Source organism: Neoarius graeffei, chromosome 25 (genome assembly GCF_027579695.1).
Source record: "Neoarius graeffei isolate fNeoGra1 chromosome 25, fNeoGra1.pri, whole genome shotgun sequence".
Classification (NCBI taxonomy): domain Eukaryota; kingdom Metazoa; phylum Chordata; class Actinopteri; order Siluriformes; family Ariidae; genus Neoarius; species Neoarius graeffei.
This window is the reverse complement of record NC_083593.1, coordinates 56,899,364-56,913,521: the sequence shown is the minus strand read 5'-3', so window position 1 is coordinate 56,913,521 and position 14,158 is coordinate 56,899,364. Positions and strand designations below refer to the sequence as shown.

Below are 14,158 nucleotides of genomic sequence, written 5' to 3'. Positions count from 1 at the left end.
ACTAATCAGCTGTTCGACTCGACTTTACCAACATAACAGGAGTTGAGTTAAATAAATGCAAGTGTGTCCTGGGGGTGTTTAAAAACTGAACTGAAATTGGTTCAATTTTCTGAATATATTTATTGAACCAGCAGAGAAATCGCTGGCTGGGGTGATGTTTTTCCACGTCAGTGTGAACAATCAGCTCCCATGACGACCACGTTGTATAGTTATTATAGCTACGGCTGCACGGTACACTGCCTTTGGCTTTGATTATGGCATGCATTCACTGCGAGATTGATTCAACAACCTTATGCAACATCGCAACATTTATTTCAGTCCAGAGCTGCATTCATTTTTTCACCGAGATCTTGTATTGACGACTGGCGTCTCGAACCACTCTGTCAGGTCTTCCCCAGCATCCCAAAGACCTTCAGTAGGGTTAAGTTCAGGACTCTGTGATGGCCAATTCTATGTGAAAATGATTCCTCGTTAAAGTCAGGTGTTTTCAGTCAACGGGGTGACAATCAGGTGAGTGTTTGCCTTGTTTTATTTAAAGAACAGATATCTGTCAAAGTCTGAGCATCACAAAACGTTTGTGGAAGTGCATCACAGCATGAACAAAGGAGATTTCTGAGGACCTCAAAAGAGTTGTTGATGCTCATCAGGCTGGAAAAGGTCACAAAACCATCTGTAAAAGAGTTTGGACTCCACTAATCCACAGTCAGACAGATGGAGGAAATTCAAAAATCACCATCCTCAGGAGTAGACCAATAAAGATCACTCCAAGAGCAAGGTGTGTAATAGTCCATGAAGCCACAAAGGAACTTTGAAGCAACTAAGGCCCTGTCCACACGGCAACGGATTCAGGTGACTCCGATACAATTGCTTATCGTTTAGGCCTGGCGTCCACACGGCGCCGGCATTTTGGGTGCCCAAAACGCAATCTTTTTGAGAACGGGTTCCAGAGTGGAAAGATCTGGCAACGTTGCCGTTGTGAAGTCGTCTGGATGAGTAAAACGGATTTGTTTACGATGACGTCACAACCACATGACTGAATGCTTCACGCCGGGTAGAAGTGTAACGAATATCACCAGGATAAAGCCTTACAGAGCACTAGTGAGAGTGAAACACGAGCTTGGATATTATTATTATTATTATTATTATGTTCAGTGTTAGTTCACAGTAGTAATGCAAGAAGCAGAATAGTGACAGTAATAGTGAAGCAAAAACATGCAATTGTACAAACACTGCAGCTCTACAGCAAAATATTCATTTATAAAATGGTCTGATTCTTAACACCAGTAGTGCCAATGATCTCATTGCGATGCGATGCGAGTTGTCAAGAAATCCTATAACTTGGTTCATGAAACGCGCTTACAAAATATTTTCACTGTGAATATTTATTGTGTAATGGTGCAAAGTGAGAGAGAGAGAGAATAGCCCTTAGGGCAGAGTCAATCCCGCCAGCAAAAATAAGGGGAAAAAAGGAGCGATCTCACCTCTTCAGATGATGGTTTAAGTCCTACAGTACATTCCTCAAAAAAGGGCGTAGAAAAGCAAATTAATCCATCAACGTGTATCATTCAATTTATTCCGGACAATTAAAGACGCCGCCTTCCGCGTACGTCATCCTCGTCGCCATTTTGGAAAGGTCAAAGCGGAGAATAAAGATTAGCTGCGTTTAACTGTACCAACAGGTTTACCGTCCAAAGGAGATCACATGGGATTACCTTTCACAGGTGAGAAACAGCAAATTAATCCATCAACGTGTAGTATTCAATTTATTCCGGACCATTAAAGACGCCGCCTTCCGCGTACGTCATCCTCGCCGCCATATTGGAAAGGTCAAAGCGGAGAATAAAGATTAGCTGCGTTTAACTGTACCAACAGGTTTACCGTCCAAACGAGATCACATGGGATTACCTTTCACAGGTGAGACTGGAAAAATACTTTTCATTGTATTTGGTCATTATAATGTAATTTTACGAACAGATTTTCCTGACTTTGTGGCTAATATGAAGTCTCGCGCATAATAGTTTATGCGCATGCGTCCTTACTTCTATTCCCATACGAAAAAGAACAGTAAAGAACTTATAAGAGTTTACCACTGTCTTAGTAGTAAATCCTTATAAATATAAGGATAAATCCTTATAAGGATTTATAAATAAATATATATGCCATGTATGATTTACTCCTGAAAGTGGCCCATTTTGCATTTTCCTCATACAAATTTTTTATGAAAATCTAGTATGTATGAAGTGAACATTGTGCATGGTTTTTACAGATAATGTGTATGATGAATTACACTGTCTTTGTATGCTTCATGTAATGTTTGTAGTTTTAAATTATATTTTACAGTTTAAAATGTACATGCCTTTTATATGTAAATCCAACACAAACATATGTGGATTTACATATAAAAGGCATATACATTTTAAACTGTAAAATATAATTTAAAACTACAAACATTACATGAAGCATACAAAGACGGTGTAATTCATCATACACATTATCTGTAAAAACCATGCACAATGTTCACTTCATACATACTAGATTTTCATAAAAAATTTGTATGAGGAAAATGCAAAATGGGCCACTTTCAGGAGTAAATCATACATGGCATATATATTTATTTATATTTATAAGGATTTACTACTAAGACAGTGGTAAACTCTTAAGTTCTTTACTGTTCTTTTTCGTATGGGTTGTTCTGGTGTGTCCGAAGGGACCGTCTTACAGCGCCCCTAGAGGTGTGGCATGTGTATTGCATCGTTTTCAGCAAGCGTTGCGTTGCCATATGGACCTGATTTCTACTGATCGTTGCCCATTTGGAGGCGATATTTTTTTTAAATAACATCACGTTGCCGTTGTCGTGTGGATGTGGCCTAAAAGCCTCGTCCACATTGGCAAAACATTAAAATGTTCACGAGTCCACCAACAGGAGAACACTGAGCAACAACGGTGTGCATGGCAGGGTTGTAAGGAGAACGCTACTGCTCTCCAAAAAGAACACTGCTGCCTGACTACAGTTTACTAAAGATCACGTGGACAAACCAGAAGGCTATTAGAAAAGTTTTATGGACGGATGAGACAAAAATATAACTTTGTTCAAAGGACAAGCATTATGTTTGGAAAAAGAAAAAAACACTGCACTCCAAATTAAGAACCTTATTCTATCTGAGAAACATGGTGGTGGTAGTATCATGGCTTGGACCTGTTTTGCTGCATCTGGGGCAGGACGGCTTGCCATCATTGATGCAACAATGAATTCTGAATTATTCCAGTGAATTCAAAAGGAAAATGTCAGGTGAAAGTGTCATCTGTCCGTGAACTGAATTTCAAGAGAACGTGGGTCATGCAGCAAGATGACAACCCGAAGCACACGGTCGTTCTGCCGAAGAATAAAGTTAATGTTTGGAATGGCCAAGCCAACATCCTGCCCTTAATCCAATAGAAATTTTGCGTGAGCAGATCATGTGAGGAAACACACCTGCTCTGTACAGAGGAATGGGATAAAACTCCTCCAAGATGATGTGCAGGATCTGATCTACAGTTACAGCAAATGTTTAGTTCAGTTATTACTGCACAACAGGGTCACACCAGATACTGAAAACAAGGGTTCACATAATTTTGCCACTCATTAATATGTAATATTAGATCATTTTAATAGATAAATGAATGACCAGGTAGAATATTTGTCTCTCATTTGTTTAATTGGGTTCTTTTTATGCAATTTAAGGACTTTTAATGTTATAGGTCATATTTGTGCAGAAATAGAAAGTTTGTGAACCCTTTCGATTTAAGTGCCACTGTATGTTTATGACTCTGAACTCAAAATATGGATCTCTCAGAAAGATTTGTTTATTGTAGTCTGTGAAATTTTTGACCAATCTGAGACCTTCCAGACAGAAAAAAAAAAGAAACAGATTTAGCCAAGTGATTGTGTAGCCATATTTAAATGCATATCTCAGTTCAATGTAAAGAGAAAACATCTGAAATATTTATCCAATTTATCTAGTATTTCCATAAACCAGATTACTACAAACCAAAAATAAGATGATTAAAATCTAATTTCTTGACCCCCCCCAATTTCAAGCTTGAAACAAACTTCAAGACTCGGCCTTTCCTGGATACTGATTTTGTACCAAATCATGATTACAATCACCTGTTGACATCACCTGTTTCAAATCAGATTAATTAATTGTTTTACCTCATTAGTAGCACTAAATTGCCACCCCAGTCCCAACTTTTTTTTTGGGAGTGTGTTGCCGGTCCTAAATGCAGGAATGGATGTATATTAACAAATGAAATGAAGTTAACCAACAAAACAGGAAATATCTTGGGTTCATTCTGCCTGCAACGAAATACAAGTCAAAGTTAAAAATCACAGCTTGCTTTATTTGCGTTTTCCAGACCAACTTTTTCTGATTTGGGGTTGTACATGTATGAATATAAAAATCACCGTTATTGTGTATGTATATTTCTGCAACTAAGGCCCAATCCCAATTCTAATTTCTACCCCTACCCCTCCCCCTTCCCCTTGAAACTGAGCTACAAGGGATAGGGCTTGAAATTCAACCCCTACGTATTGGGATAGCCCTTCAACGATCGCATACGTCATCGCGTACCTCTGTCAGCGTTTACGTTAGCAAAACGCGACCAAATGCGTCATTGGCTGCGACCAGCCGCTACAGTCAGAGCCAGAGGCAGAACCAGAAATCTCTGCTGGCAGGGTGTGATTTGTTAACTAATACCACTGAATGGGATATCTTTGGCGCTTCGTGCACCACATCCGACAGAATGAGGTGTCAGAACACTCATGTAAACAATAAAAGCGAGAATAACAGAACAAAACGTACGCAGTCAAGCAACCGAAAACAATACTCACTCCCAAAGCTTTTTAGCAGCAGCTTGGATTTCAGAAATCGCTGCTCATTCTCAGCTCGAAAGCGAATCAAGCGGCGTGTTTCCTCTGGATAACAACTTAAAACACGTAAATAATGGAGAAAATACATTTATGACAATCTTTCGCCGCGGGAACCGCCATCTTTCTGAAATCCGCATGAAATCTCGCTGAAATCCGCATGGCATTGTGGGAAATCACTCAAACCCCTTCATTCGGAGTCAGCTCCAGGAAAATCTCCGTTTGGAGGGGTACAGAAGCCCTACCCCTTCCCCTACCCCTCCGCGTTAACTGGGATTGGGATACCCCTACCCCTTCACATGAACGCGCAAAATGGAGGGGAAGGGCCAAGGGGTTGGTCCAAGGGGTGAAATGGGATTCGGCCTAAGTGTGTGTGTGTGTTTAATTTAGCTCAAGCGATGTGATTGAGCCGTGGCACAGATGTGCTGTAAAACTCCACCGGCTCTGCAGTAAAGCTCCATGTGGCACTGCGTCCTTGCTGCAAATGACGCATTTATTTACTGAGCAGCACAAAAGTTAAAAATGTTAACACACCCCCACAGATCTAACCTCACCATCCACAATCAGGACCCCTAACCATTTTTTATTTTTTTAAATGTGCATCAGGATTATGTTCTACACATGATGAACATCTAACAAAAAGACACGGACAGAACCAAATTCCATAAAAAAAGTCCACAGTAAACAGGATCCTAACAAGAGAACTTACATAACAGCCAAACTACATTAAGATGTAAATTATTCCCAATTCAGGAACAGCAGTGGTGCACTACGGGTTGTTTGGCATGATAATTCCACGACAAGTCACCCAAGGACATGACAACATGACTGACAGGTACATGGAGTCTTTTAAAAAATAAAAATAAAAAATCCCAAGCCTGCAGGTAGATACCTTTTCAGAACAGTTTAGCATACAGAACTAGCCAGTTTCCTTTAAAAGCACTAGGCTTCAAGCAGGAACACGACAGTCCTGGCTCATTCTGATGAGGAGGATCCATAACTAGAGCAGGTGCACAAATAAAATAAAAGCGCCATATACCCCAGCAGGCGTTTTTGCTCAGTGTGCCAGCTCTGGATCAGCCAGAATATCCCTTAGGACAGAGTCTGAAGGGAAAGCTGGGCAGAAAATGTTTCTCAGTAAAACTTTCAGATGCTTCAAGCTGACTTTTGGAGGCTAAACAGAATCAGGAACAATAGAAGGCCAAGAGGAAACAGGCGGTTTTGAGGAAACCTTATGAAATCATATGAAATTATTTAATAATCGAGAGCTTAGTGTGTTTAAACAGAACCCTGGTGTGTTTTCTGACTCAGTGTGGCCTGAGAAAACACTCAAGCAATCATGTTCATGTCCAAGAGAGGTGGTCTTTCAGTTTGCTTCAAATCAAACTCTAGCGAGAAAGCAAATCGACTCTAAATTGATTCAACTATAGAAAGTAAATGAAATGCATTTTTTTGTAGTTGTAAACTGCTAAACTGAGCCAAAGGACAGCGCTGTAGAACTACTTAGCCGGAAAATACTTTATCTTTGCTTGGAAATCATGCAGAACGGTTGCATTCTCCACTGCTCGGAGAATGGATGACTGCTTATTGTAGTTTCTTTCATCGTCTCATCATTGTTAAGATAGCACACGCCTGAAAAAGCCTGCACAGGTACATCTAGGATTCATGAGATATTTCTGCTTGAACCAAATGTAGTGTTAAATTGATGTAATTAATATTCAAGATGCCATTCTTCCTGTGCAAATTATGCATGAAATCTGATCACAAGCGGTCATGAGAGATAGGTGATAAAGGGCTATGGGTTTCAGCTATCCATTTCTGACCAGATCACTCAAGCCCGACATTAACACCAGGTTCTGAACAGGGACTTAGACATGCATTAACTTTGATATTACTTGCCATGCCAACGTCAGATCGTTTTGCTCATTTGCGCAAATCAAATTGTTCTCCATCAGGAAAGACGTCATCCACTTTAAGTGAAAATATCGACAGAACTTCAGCCGTTCCAGGTTATGAGAATACAACTTGGGTTACATAATATCATGAGATGGAAACCATTCCCGGAAATCATTCACAGATGCTCCAAACTGGACCGTGGGAATCATTTCAGTTAAGTATTACCAGTTAAGGAGAAAAAAAAAAAAAAAAAACACCTGCACTAGCAAGTGCACAAACACACACACAGGCTTTTATTATCCAGTTTTTAGATGTTTTTTGTATGCCTCCATTACTGACATCACTAAGCCTTCCATAAAAGCCCAGTCACTTCCTCCAAGCGGATGTAGCCAAGCTGAGAACCGAGATGGGAAAAACGATGGAAATCCTATTGAGAAGTTGTGTTCTGTACATGCTGGCACTAAAGATCTGAAGAAACCATTTAGTATGTGTGTGTGTGTGTGTGTGTGTGTGTGTGTGTATATATATATATATATATATATATATATATATATATATATATATATATATAAGGGGTGGGTGGGTGGACAAAATTGAGAATGGAAGAAAGTCTGAGACAGAAAGACTGGAAGGAGAAAAACAAAAGTAAACAGATTAAAATAATTTAGAAATAGAACATGTACAATATACATACAGATGTGCTGTGGAAGAAGAAAAATCCAAGGAGTCATTCACAATACTTTAATATGCCCATCCATATAATCATCATGGAAAGATCTTAATTATTTACCATTACCACCATTAACCTCGTGGGAGATGCAAATTTTAAGATGTGGGCCAACGAGTGTGAGAAATTAAACAAATTTCAAATGTCCTTCGTAAATAATAAATAGTATTTTAAAAAAGTCAAAAAGAATATATGATAAACAATCCAGGAATTTTAAGATGTAAAATAATATAATGTTCGAGATTTGAAAAATATTGAATAATAGCTAAATAAATTTCACAGTGATATTTTTTTTTTGCAAAGCTACTTAGAAAATCATCTTCCATGTAGCTTTCAGAGTTTGAAGTTTGATAGTAAAACATTCTTTAATACATAAATACAACCTTTTCTAAATAAAAAGGTTCATTTGGGGTTTTTTCACCCATTTTAAAGAAATAAAACAAGAAAACAGCTTTTTATGCATTTGTTCTATCCATCGTGGCACAAACTAAAATAAAAAGAATACATTTTTCCATAAATGTGAAAAGATGCATTTTGTGAAGCTCAGAAAACTCTATAAAACAGTTCCATTATTTAAACAAATAAAAAAAATTTAAAATAAAATAATGTGTTGCTTTTAATCATTGCTACTTGGTTCAAGTCTATAAATTAAACAAACATTCATAAATCCAAATATTGGGGGGACGGACTTAAAAATGGGATCAGTGTGTGCAGAAATTAATTTTGGTGATCAAAATAAATAATTCTTAAATTCTCATCTTTTATCAACACATTCTTCACTTTTTTTTTTTTTTAAAAACATCATCATCATAGTGATCTATATTAGCAGTCCGAGATCTGGATGGTACATCAGTACCCAGTAGATACACATCTGGATCCTTCAAGATTGATTAATCAATTTTAGCCACAAAAACCAAACCTGAAATTATGGAAAGCCATCAAATAAATGTTTGTTGACTGTTTAATTTTTTTCCCCCTCATTTCATAAAAATTTCAGCACCACATACAGGGACTTAAACTCTCCACAGTTATTTTTAGTTTACAAATCTGATGTGTTATGACTCCAGTCTGATGATCAGATGACCTACCTGTTGTCAAGCATTATACGGTAGGGACAGAGGGTCAATAAATAAAAATCAGCTATGAGGATCATCCAGGTAAAATGACCGTAAACGTGAATAAATGGTGTCAGTGCTCCTCAGACAGATCAGACCGGTTTAAATGAGCTCCTGCCACTGTACATCTGCTTAGATTAGACTTTATCTACATCAATCAGGTCAAATGGGAAAAACTTACTCACAGGCTTACCTTTGTAATGAGAGTGCGGTACTCCTCCACCTGATGGTCGTTGTTATGGCAACCAGCAAGGAGCTGCCACACCTCCCCCCGGAGGGCTTCGGGGACACCACTGCGGACGAGCGCCGGGAGTGGTTTGGGTCGAACAGCCAGGTTCATGTGCCTGAGAGAGGGAGAAATTCTGTTCATTTGCATTTGAGAACGCCTACAAAACGCCATAAGAGGTAACATCCAACAGAACTGAAAACAAAGGACAACTAAGATTCTGACTTGTGTAGGCCAATAAATATTATTTAGCAGCGTAACTAAAAAAAATTTGATTCATGTGCCTGAGAAAGGAAGAAAAAAAAAAGTCACAAGAATGTAAAATTAAGTTTTCAAAATCAACAAGTGAAACAAGTTTGAGTCAAGCAACTCCATCAGAATCTGTACGCAAGTTAATTTATAAAACGTCTTTACTGTCGACTCCACATTGCATCAAATCATCTATAGACATTAACTTCCTGTCAGGTGACTGGGCCATCGACTAACCCGTCAACTAACTCTTTCTAAAAATAAAAATAAAAAAATTTTAACAAGGTTTTCTTCTTTATACCACAACACTGTTCAGTTCTCAGATCTGACCATCAGAACGTGCTGATCAACTCCAGCTGCAAATCACAAGTTTAAATCAACGTGCCCGTTCTCGTGATGTGCATTCTTGTTTCTATAGTAACAGCCCATTCATGGGGACTCATACGACGTACGTGCCACTGATCTAAAAAACGTAATCGTTGATATGGAGACAGTTTCTTTAAATTATGTAGCATTTCTGCAGTTTCTTACTAACATGACAAGCTGCGTTTCTCCTTATTAACTTCGAGAGAAAACAAAGAGAAGCGAGAGACGGAATGACTATTTACCGCTGCGATAATGTAAGTGAGAACGCAAACCCGAAGAATAAAAGTATTAGGAATGTCGTGGAGGAAGTGATGACTTTCAAAGCTGCTGCTGGGAAAGAGTTCAAGCTCTGTGCTAGATTTATTCATCTGCATTTTAATTTATTTGGTTATGTAACCTGCAGCATTCATTCAGGCTGAATTTACAACTAACTTGGGTATTAAACGCAATGTAAGAGGAAGTAATAGTCCCACACACTCCACCCATGTGCCCCTGCAGTCCCACACACTTCCACGTTTGTTTTCAGGAACGTCTCGTTTATGAGCTCAAGAGTTTATCAGTGAGGTCATAGTGTTTCCTTCCCTCAACGTCTTATTCACATGAACTACGTGCTTGAAAGCCCGGAATCGGATTTTAATTTAAAAATCAGAAAAACGGAAGACCGACTCCTTTGAATAAAATTATTTTTAGGAATTCATAAATGAAAGTAGAAAAAAAAACCAGCAGGGATGATTAAGGTTAGAATTGTATTTGTGTAAAATATAAAATTAACATATGCATTAGCCACCATTTTACTTTCAATAAATATATGTATTATTACTACTACTGTTATTGTTTGGCCTTTGTATCAATCTTTGTATGTAAAAGGTTTGTGTAAGCCAAATCCAAATAAAAAAAAAATTCCACCAGATTTACAAAATTCAGAAATTCTGCTCATTTGCATTTGAGGACGCCTACAAAACTCCAAAAAAGGTCATATCCCACAGAACTGCAAAAAAAATTTTAAAAAAAAATCTCAATGGTAAAAGTGGAACTTATTTTGACTTGCGTCCATGTCAATAAAAATATTATTTCGCAGCATAACAGGACCTAATGAAAAAAATTAAAGAGGAAAAAAAGAGAGACAAGTTACAGAAAAGTATATAGAAGTGTAAATTTATACACATTGAGGAATATGGTAGGATATGAACATTTTCTCTGAAATTACTTTTTTTAACATCATAAATACCAAATTTCTTGTGGAAATGCACTTGGGAACGATTTACGAATAAATTTGCTCGTCTCCAGCTTGATAAATGAAGTCCATACTTATTATTTTCATTTTCTTTCTTCTTGTTGGTCCAGTTGTTCCAGGTGGAGAAAAAAAATTAAGAAAATAAAATGGGACGCTGTTTTTAAAGGTCCAGTTTTAGAAACAAGTTTAACATGTAAAAAAATGAATCATACAAAATCAAACTGATGCCATGGTCCTTCAATGTTTTTGTATACAAATTTATTTATACTTTATTTACATATACTATGAAGCACTGAGCTCCATTTTGTACAGACGAAGTGTGTTAAATATAATTTTATAATAGGTTAAGTTCAGGTCTGTGATTGGAGACATGGAAGTGCGTGCGTGCGCACACACACACACACACCCCATGTGTCACTGAAGCAGCCACAGTCTGTAATTAAATTCCAGAGCTTTTTTAATTGAATTAATCTTGAGGTTTTGATTAAGAACAATGAGAGTAATGGTGGCTGGAAATAATCTCATAATAAAACCCTTATCTGGCTAGGACCCTCCCTCCTTTTATTCTCTCTCTCCTTCCGCTCGCTCATTTCCCTCCTGTGAACTACTTCTCAAATTAGAATAGTGTGTGTGTGTGTGTGTGTGTGTGTGTGTGTGTGTGTGTGTGTGAGTGAGAGAGAGAGACAGACAGACACACACACACACACACGTCAGTGGTAAAAGATGAGCATGATGTAAGATGACCAGACGGTGGTTGACATCCTGTGTTTCTCAGAGTGTGAGAATGTTTGAAATTCATAAACGACAGGGGTTAAACCATGTCTTTACACCCGCGCGTGTGTGTGTGTCTGTCTTTCTTTCTCTCCCTTACCAGGTCATGCTGCTCAAGGACAATGCAGCAGTGGTAACATACACAGCTACCAAATCAACTCAGCAAACCTTATTTTTATTTTTGTGAAGCTCTCATTTTTTAAACCCAAATTCAGCACTATTCATATATAGCTGAGTGCAAAAGTTTGCACACCCTGTCCCAACCATGAACCTCTATCTGAATTCAAATTAAAAAAAAGTTAGAAATGGGAAATAAATATATAGTGCATAGACACTTTTGTATATATTGTAAATAATATGGATAGAAATCGAGAATCGAATCCATCAGACTGCAAAAACGCATGCATCATAACGTCAAGCGCAAGGTCTACGCTGATGGAAACTTGCAACAAGAAGCAGTCATGGTGGAGAGGACGACACGGTCCAAAGCGTGGCATCTAGTGATCCCATATCCGACACACAAACCACCAACTTTAGCCTATATGTTTTCTTAACAAAGCATAATATACACTGATTGCAAGGTACCACCGATTGCACCTTAATAATATATGGGTCGAGGCGACTAAAAAAGATGAATTGATCCAAATGATGCTCTTTATTGTTGAATATCAGCAAAACTAATAATCCTTCATTAAAGACATGAACAAACTCTTTCACACTTTCTCTCTCTCTCTCTCTCTCTCTCTCACACACACACACACACACACTTAAAATGATGCATCCTTCATTTAATGATGAACTTTAACAAAATTAAAATCCAGACCTATAAGCAGAATAGATAATGACATTAGTATCAGTAAAATCTTATCAATTCCCATCTCGAGTAAACAATGCGCTCGGGCTGGACGATACAACTTCATCATGATAAACTGTCTCACTAAATCATAAATTAATCAGATAAACTGTTAGAACACTCCGTTACTAAAAGGAACTAATGTGTGCAGTTTTATCCTACAACACACAAGCAAAAACTATCCAAAAGAATAAAAAGTAAAAAGAAGAGAAGAAAACCTGTCTAAATTAACCAAATGCCTTCAAAATAACGCCGAGATCTATTAATTATTCTTTGACTAAGAAATTTGTATATGGAGAAAGTTTGGTGTGAATATTTACACGGGTCATGAGTGATTTGCTTAACGTATGAAATCTCGACTGAAACACCGCTGGTCATTTGGTTGAATCTTGGCTTTGGCCTCAAGGACATAAGGACTCACCATTTGGACAGGAGGTCTCCCCACGTCTCCAAAATCTTCTCAGCGCACTCTTTAGACACATCACCAGAACCGCTCAGCAGTGGCTCGTCATTATCTAAGAGAGAGGAAGAGAGAAGAACTGAAATATTTCAGACAGGTTTCCATCATCAGAGCAATTTTATGTAGCCAAACAAAGCAAAAAATTGTCAATATAAAATATTATATGAGAAGAATAAGGATGAAAGAATAAAAAGGAGAAAAATGAGAAGGAAGAATGATAATGAGGAGGAAGAAGAATGAAGAGAAAGACAGAGAATAATGAGAAGAAGAAGAATGAGAATAAGGACAATGAGGAGAATAATGAAAAGGAGGAGTAAGAATGAGAAGGAGACAGACAGTGACAGACGGAAAAGGAGACAGACGGTGACAGAAGAATGAAAAAGAGGACAATGATGAGAAGAATGAGAGAGGAGAAGGAGAAGAATAAAAGTAGTAGTAGTAGTAAAGTGAGGAATAACAGAACACAGTGCAGTGTAACTGAAGTGGTCGGAGTTTATAATTTGTGCCTCGTTTGTTTTTTTGTGTTTCTGCTGATTTATCCCATGTGTGTAAACAGGGATTTCTCTGTGTACTTGTGTTTGGGTCTGTAGAACAATTTATTATTAAAGTAAGATGTACTCGCGTACACAAATCCAAGCAGGGAGAAATAATTACATCTTGGATCAGTTTGAGGTTTATGTTCTTCAAACAGCTAATAATGACAGCAGCATTTTATCTGTTCAGAATAACGAGTTGGGCTTTAGTCATGTTTCGGAAATATACTGACAGTACACACAGCTTAGCTGTGTACTGAGCCTAAAAAATTAAAATGATAATCACTGGGGATTTATTTCCATCTAAAGCACTGAAATTATCCTTAAACAGCAGTTTGTTTATTCTTTCAGCATCTTAGGGTTTTTTTGTTGATGACCATCATCTTGTTTCACATTTTAATCTGTATTTCAGGGGAAAAAGGTCAATGATGTGATGTCATCTGATCATATGACCAGAAAAGACAGGATGATTTTATATTTGGAGAAGACTGGACCATTCACCTTCCTCCTCATCATCCTCAGGAGGTGAGGGAGCCATGGAGCTGTGTGAAGCAGAGGGCAGGATGCTGGGACTCGCCGTCGTTTTCTTCTTCTCCCTCTCGGTCTCATTCTCCAAACTCACCACCTCATACAGCGTGTCTGTGTTACTCTTCCTCTCCAGCTGCAACACACACACACACGTATCTATAAACATCAACACGTCCACCACATTGGAAAGATCAATATTTTTGGTGCAGTTTCCATCCATGTTTACGTTTACTCACCTGTCGCAGTTTTAAGTAGAAGGTCTCAGTGTAGCTGCGCTTGCTAAAAGGCCAGAAG

General features: G+C 38.1%; 1 protein-coding gene across 6 annotated transcripts in view; it reads right to left on the bottom strand.

Moving 5' to 3' along the window:
* The window catches only part of LOC132873390 (rab GTPase-activating protein 1), a 121,571-nt gene that overhangs the window by 65,347 nt on the left and 42,066 nt on the right, over positions 1-14,158 (bottom strand). For all 6 annotated transcript variants that reach the window (XM_060908900.1, XM_060908901.1, XM_060908904.1 and 3 more), the window contains 4 exons: positions 14,101-14,158; positions 13,838-13,997; positions 12,765-12,858; positions 8,838-8,988 (listed from right to left, as the gene is read on the bottom strand). The exon at positions 14,101-14,158 is cut by the window's right edge and continues 112 nt beyond it. In XM_060908900.1, the coding sequence (XP_060764883.1) occupies positions 8,838-8,988; positions 12,765-12,858; positions 13,838-13,997; positions 14,101-14,158 (463 nt within the window). The remainder of the gene's footprint in view (positions 1-8,837; positions 8,989-12,764; positions 12,859-13,837; positions 13,998-14,100) is intronic.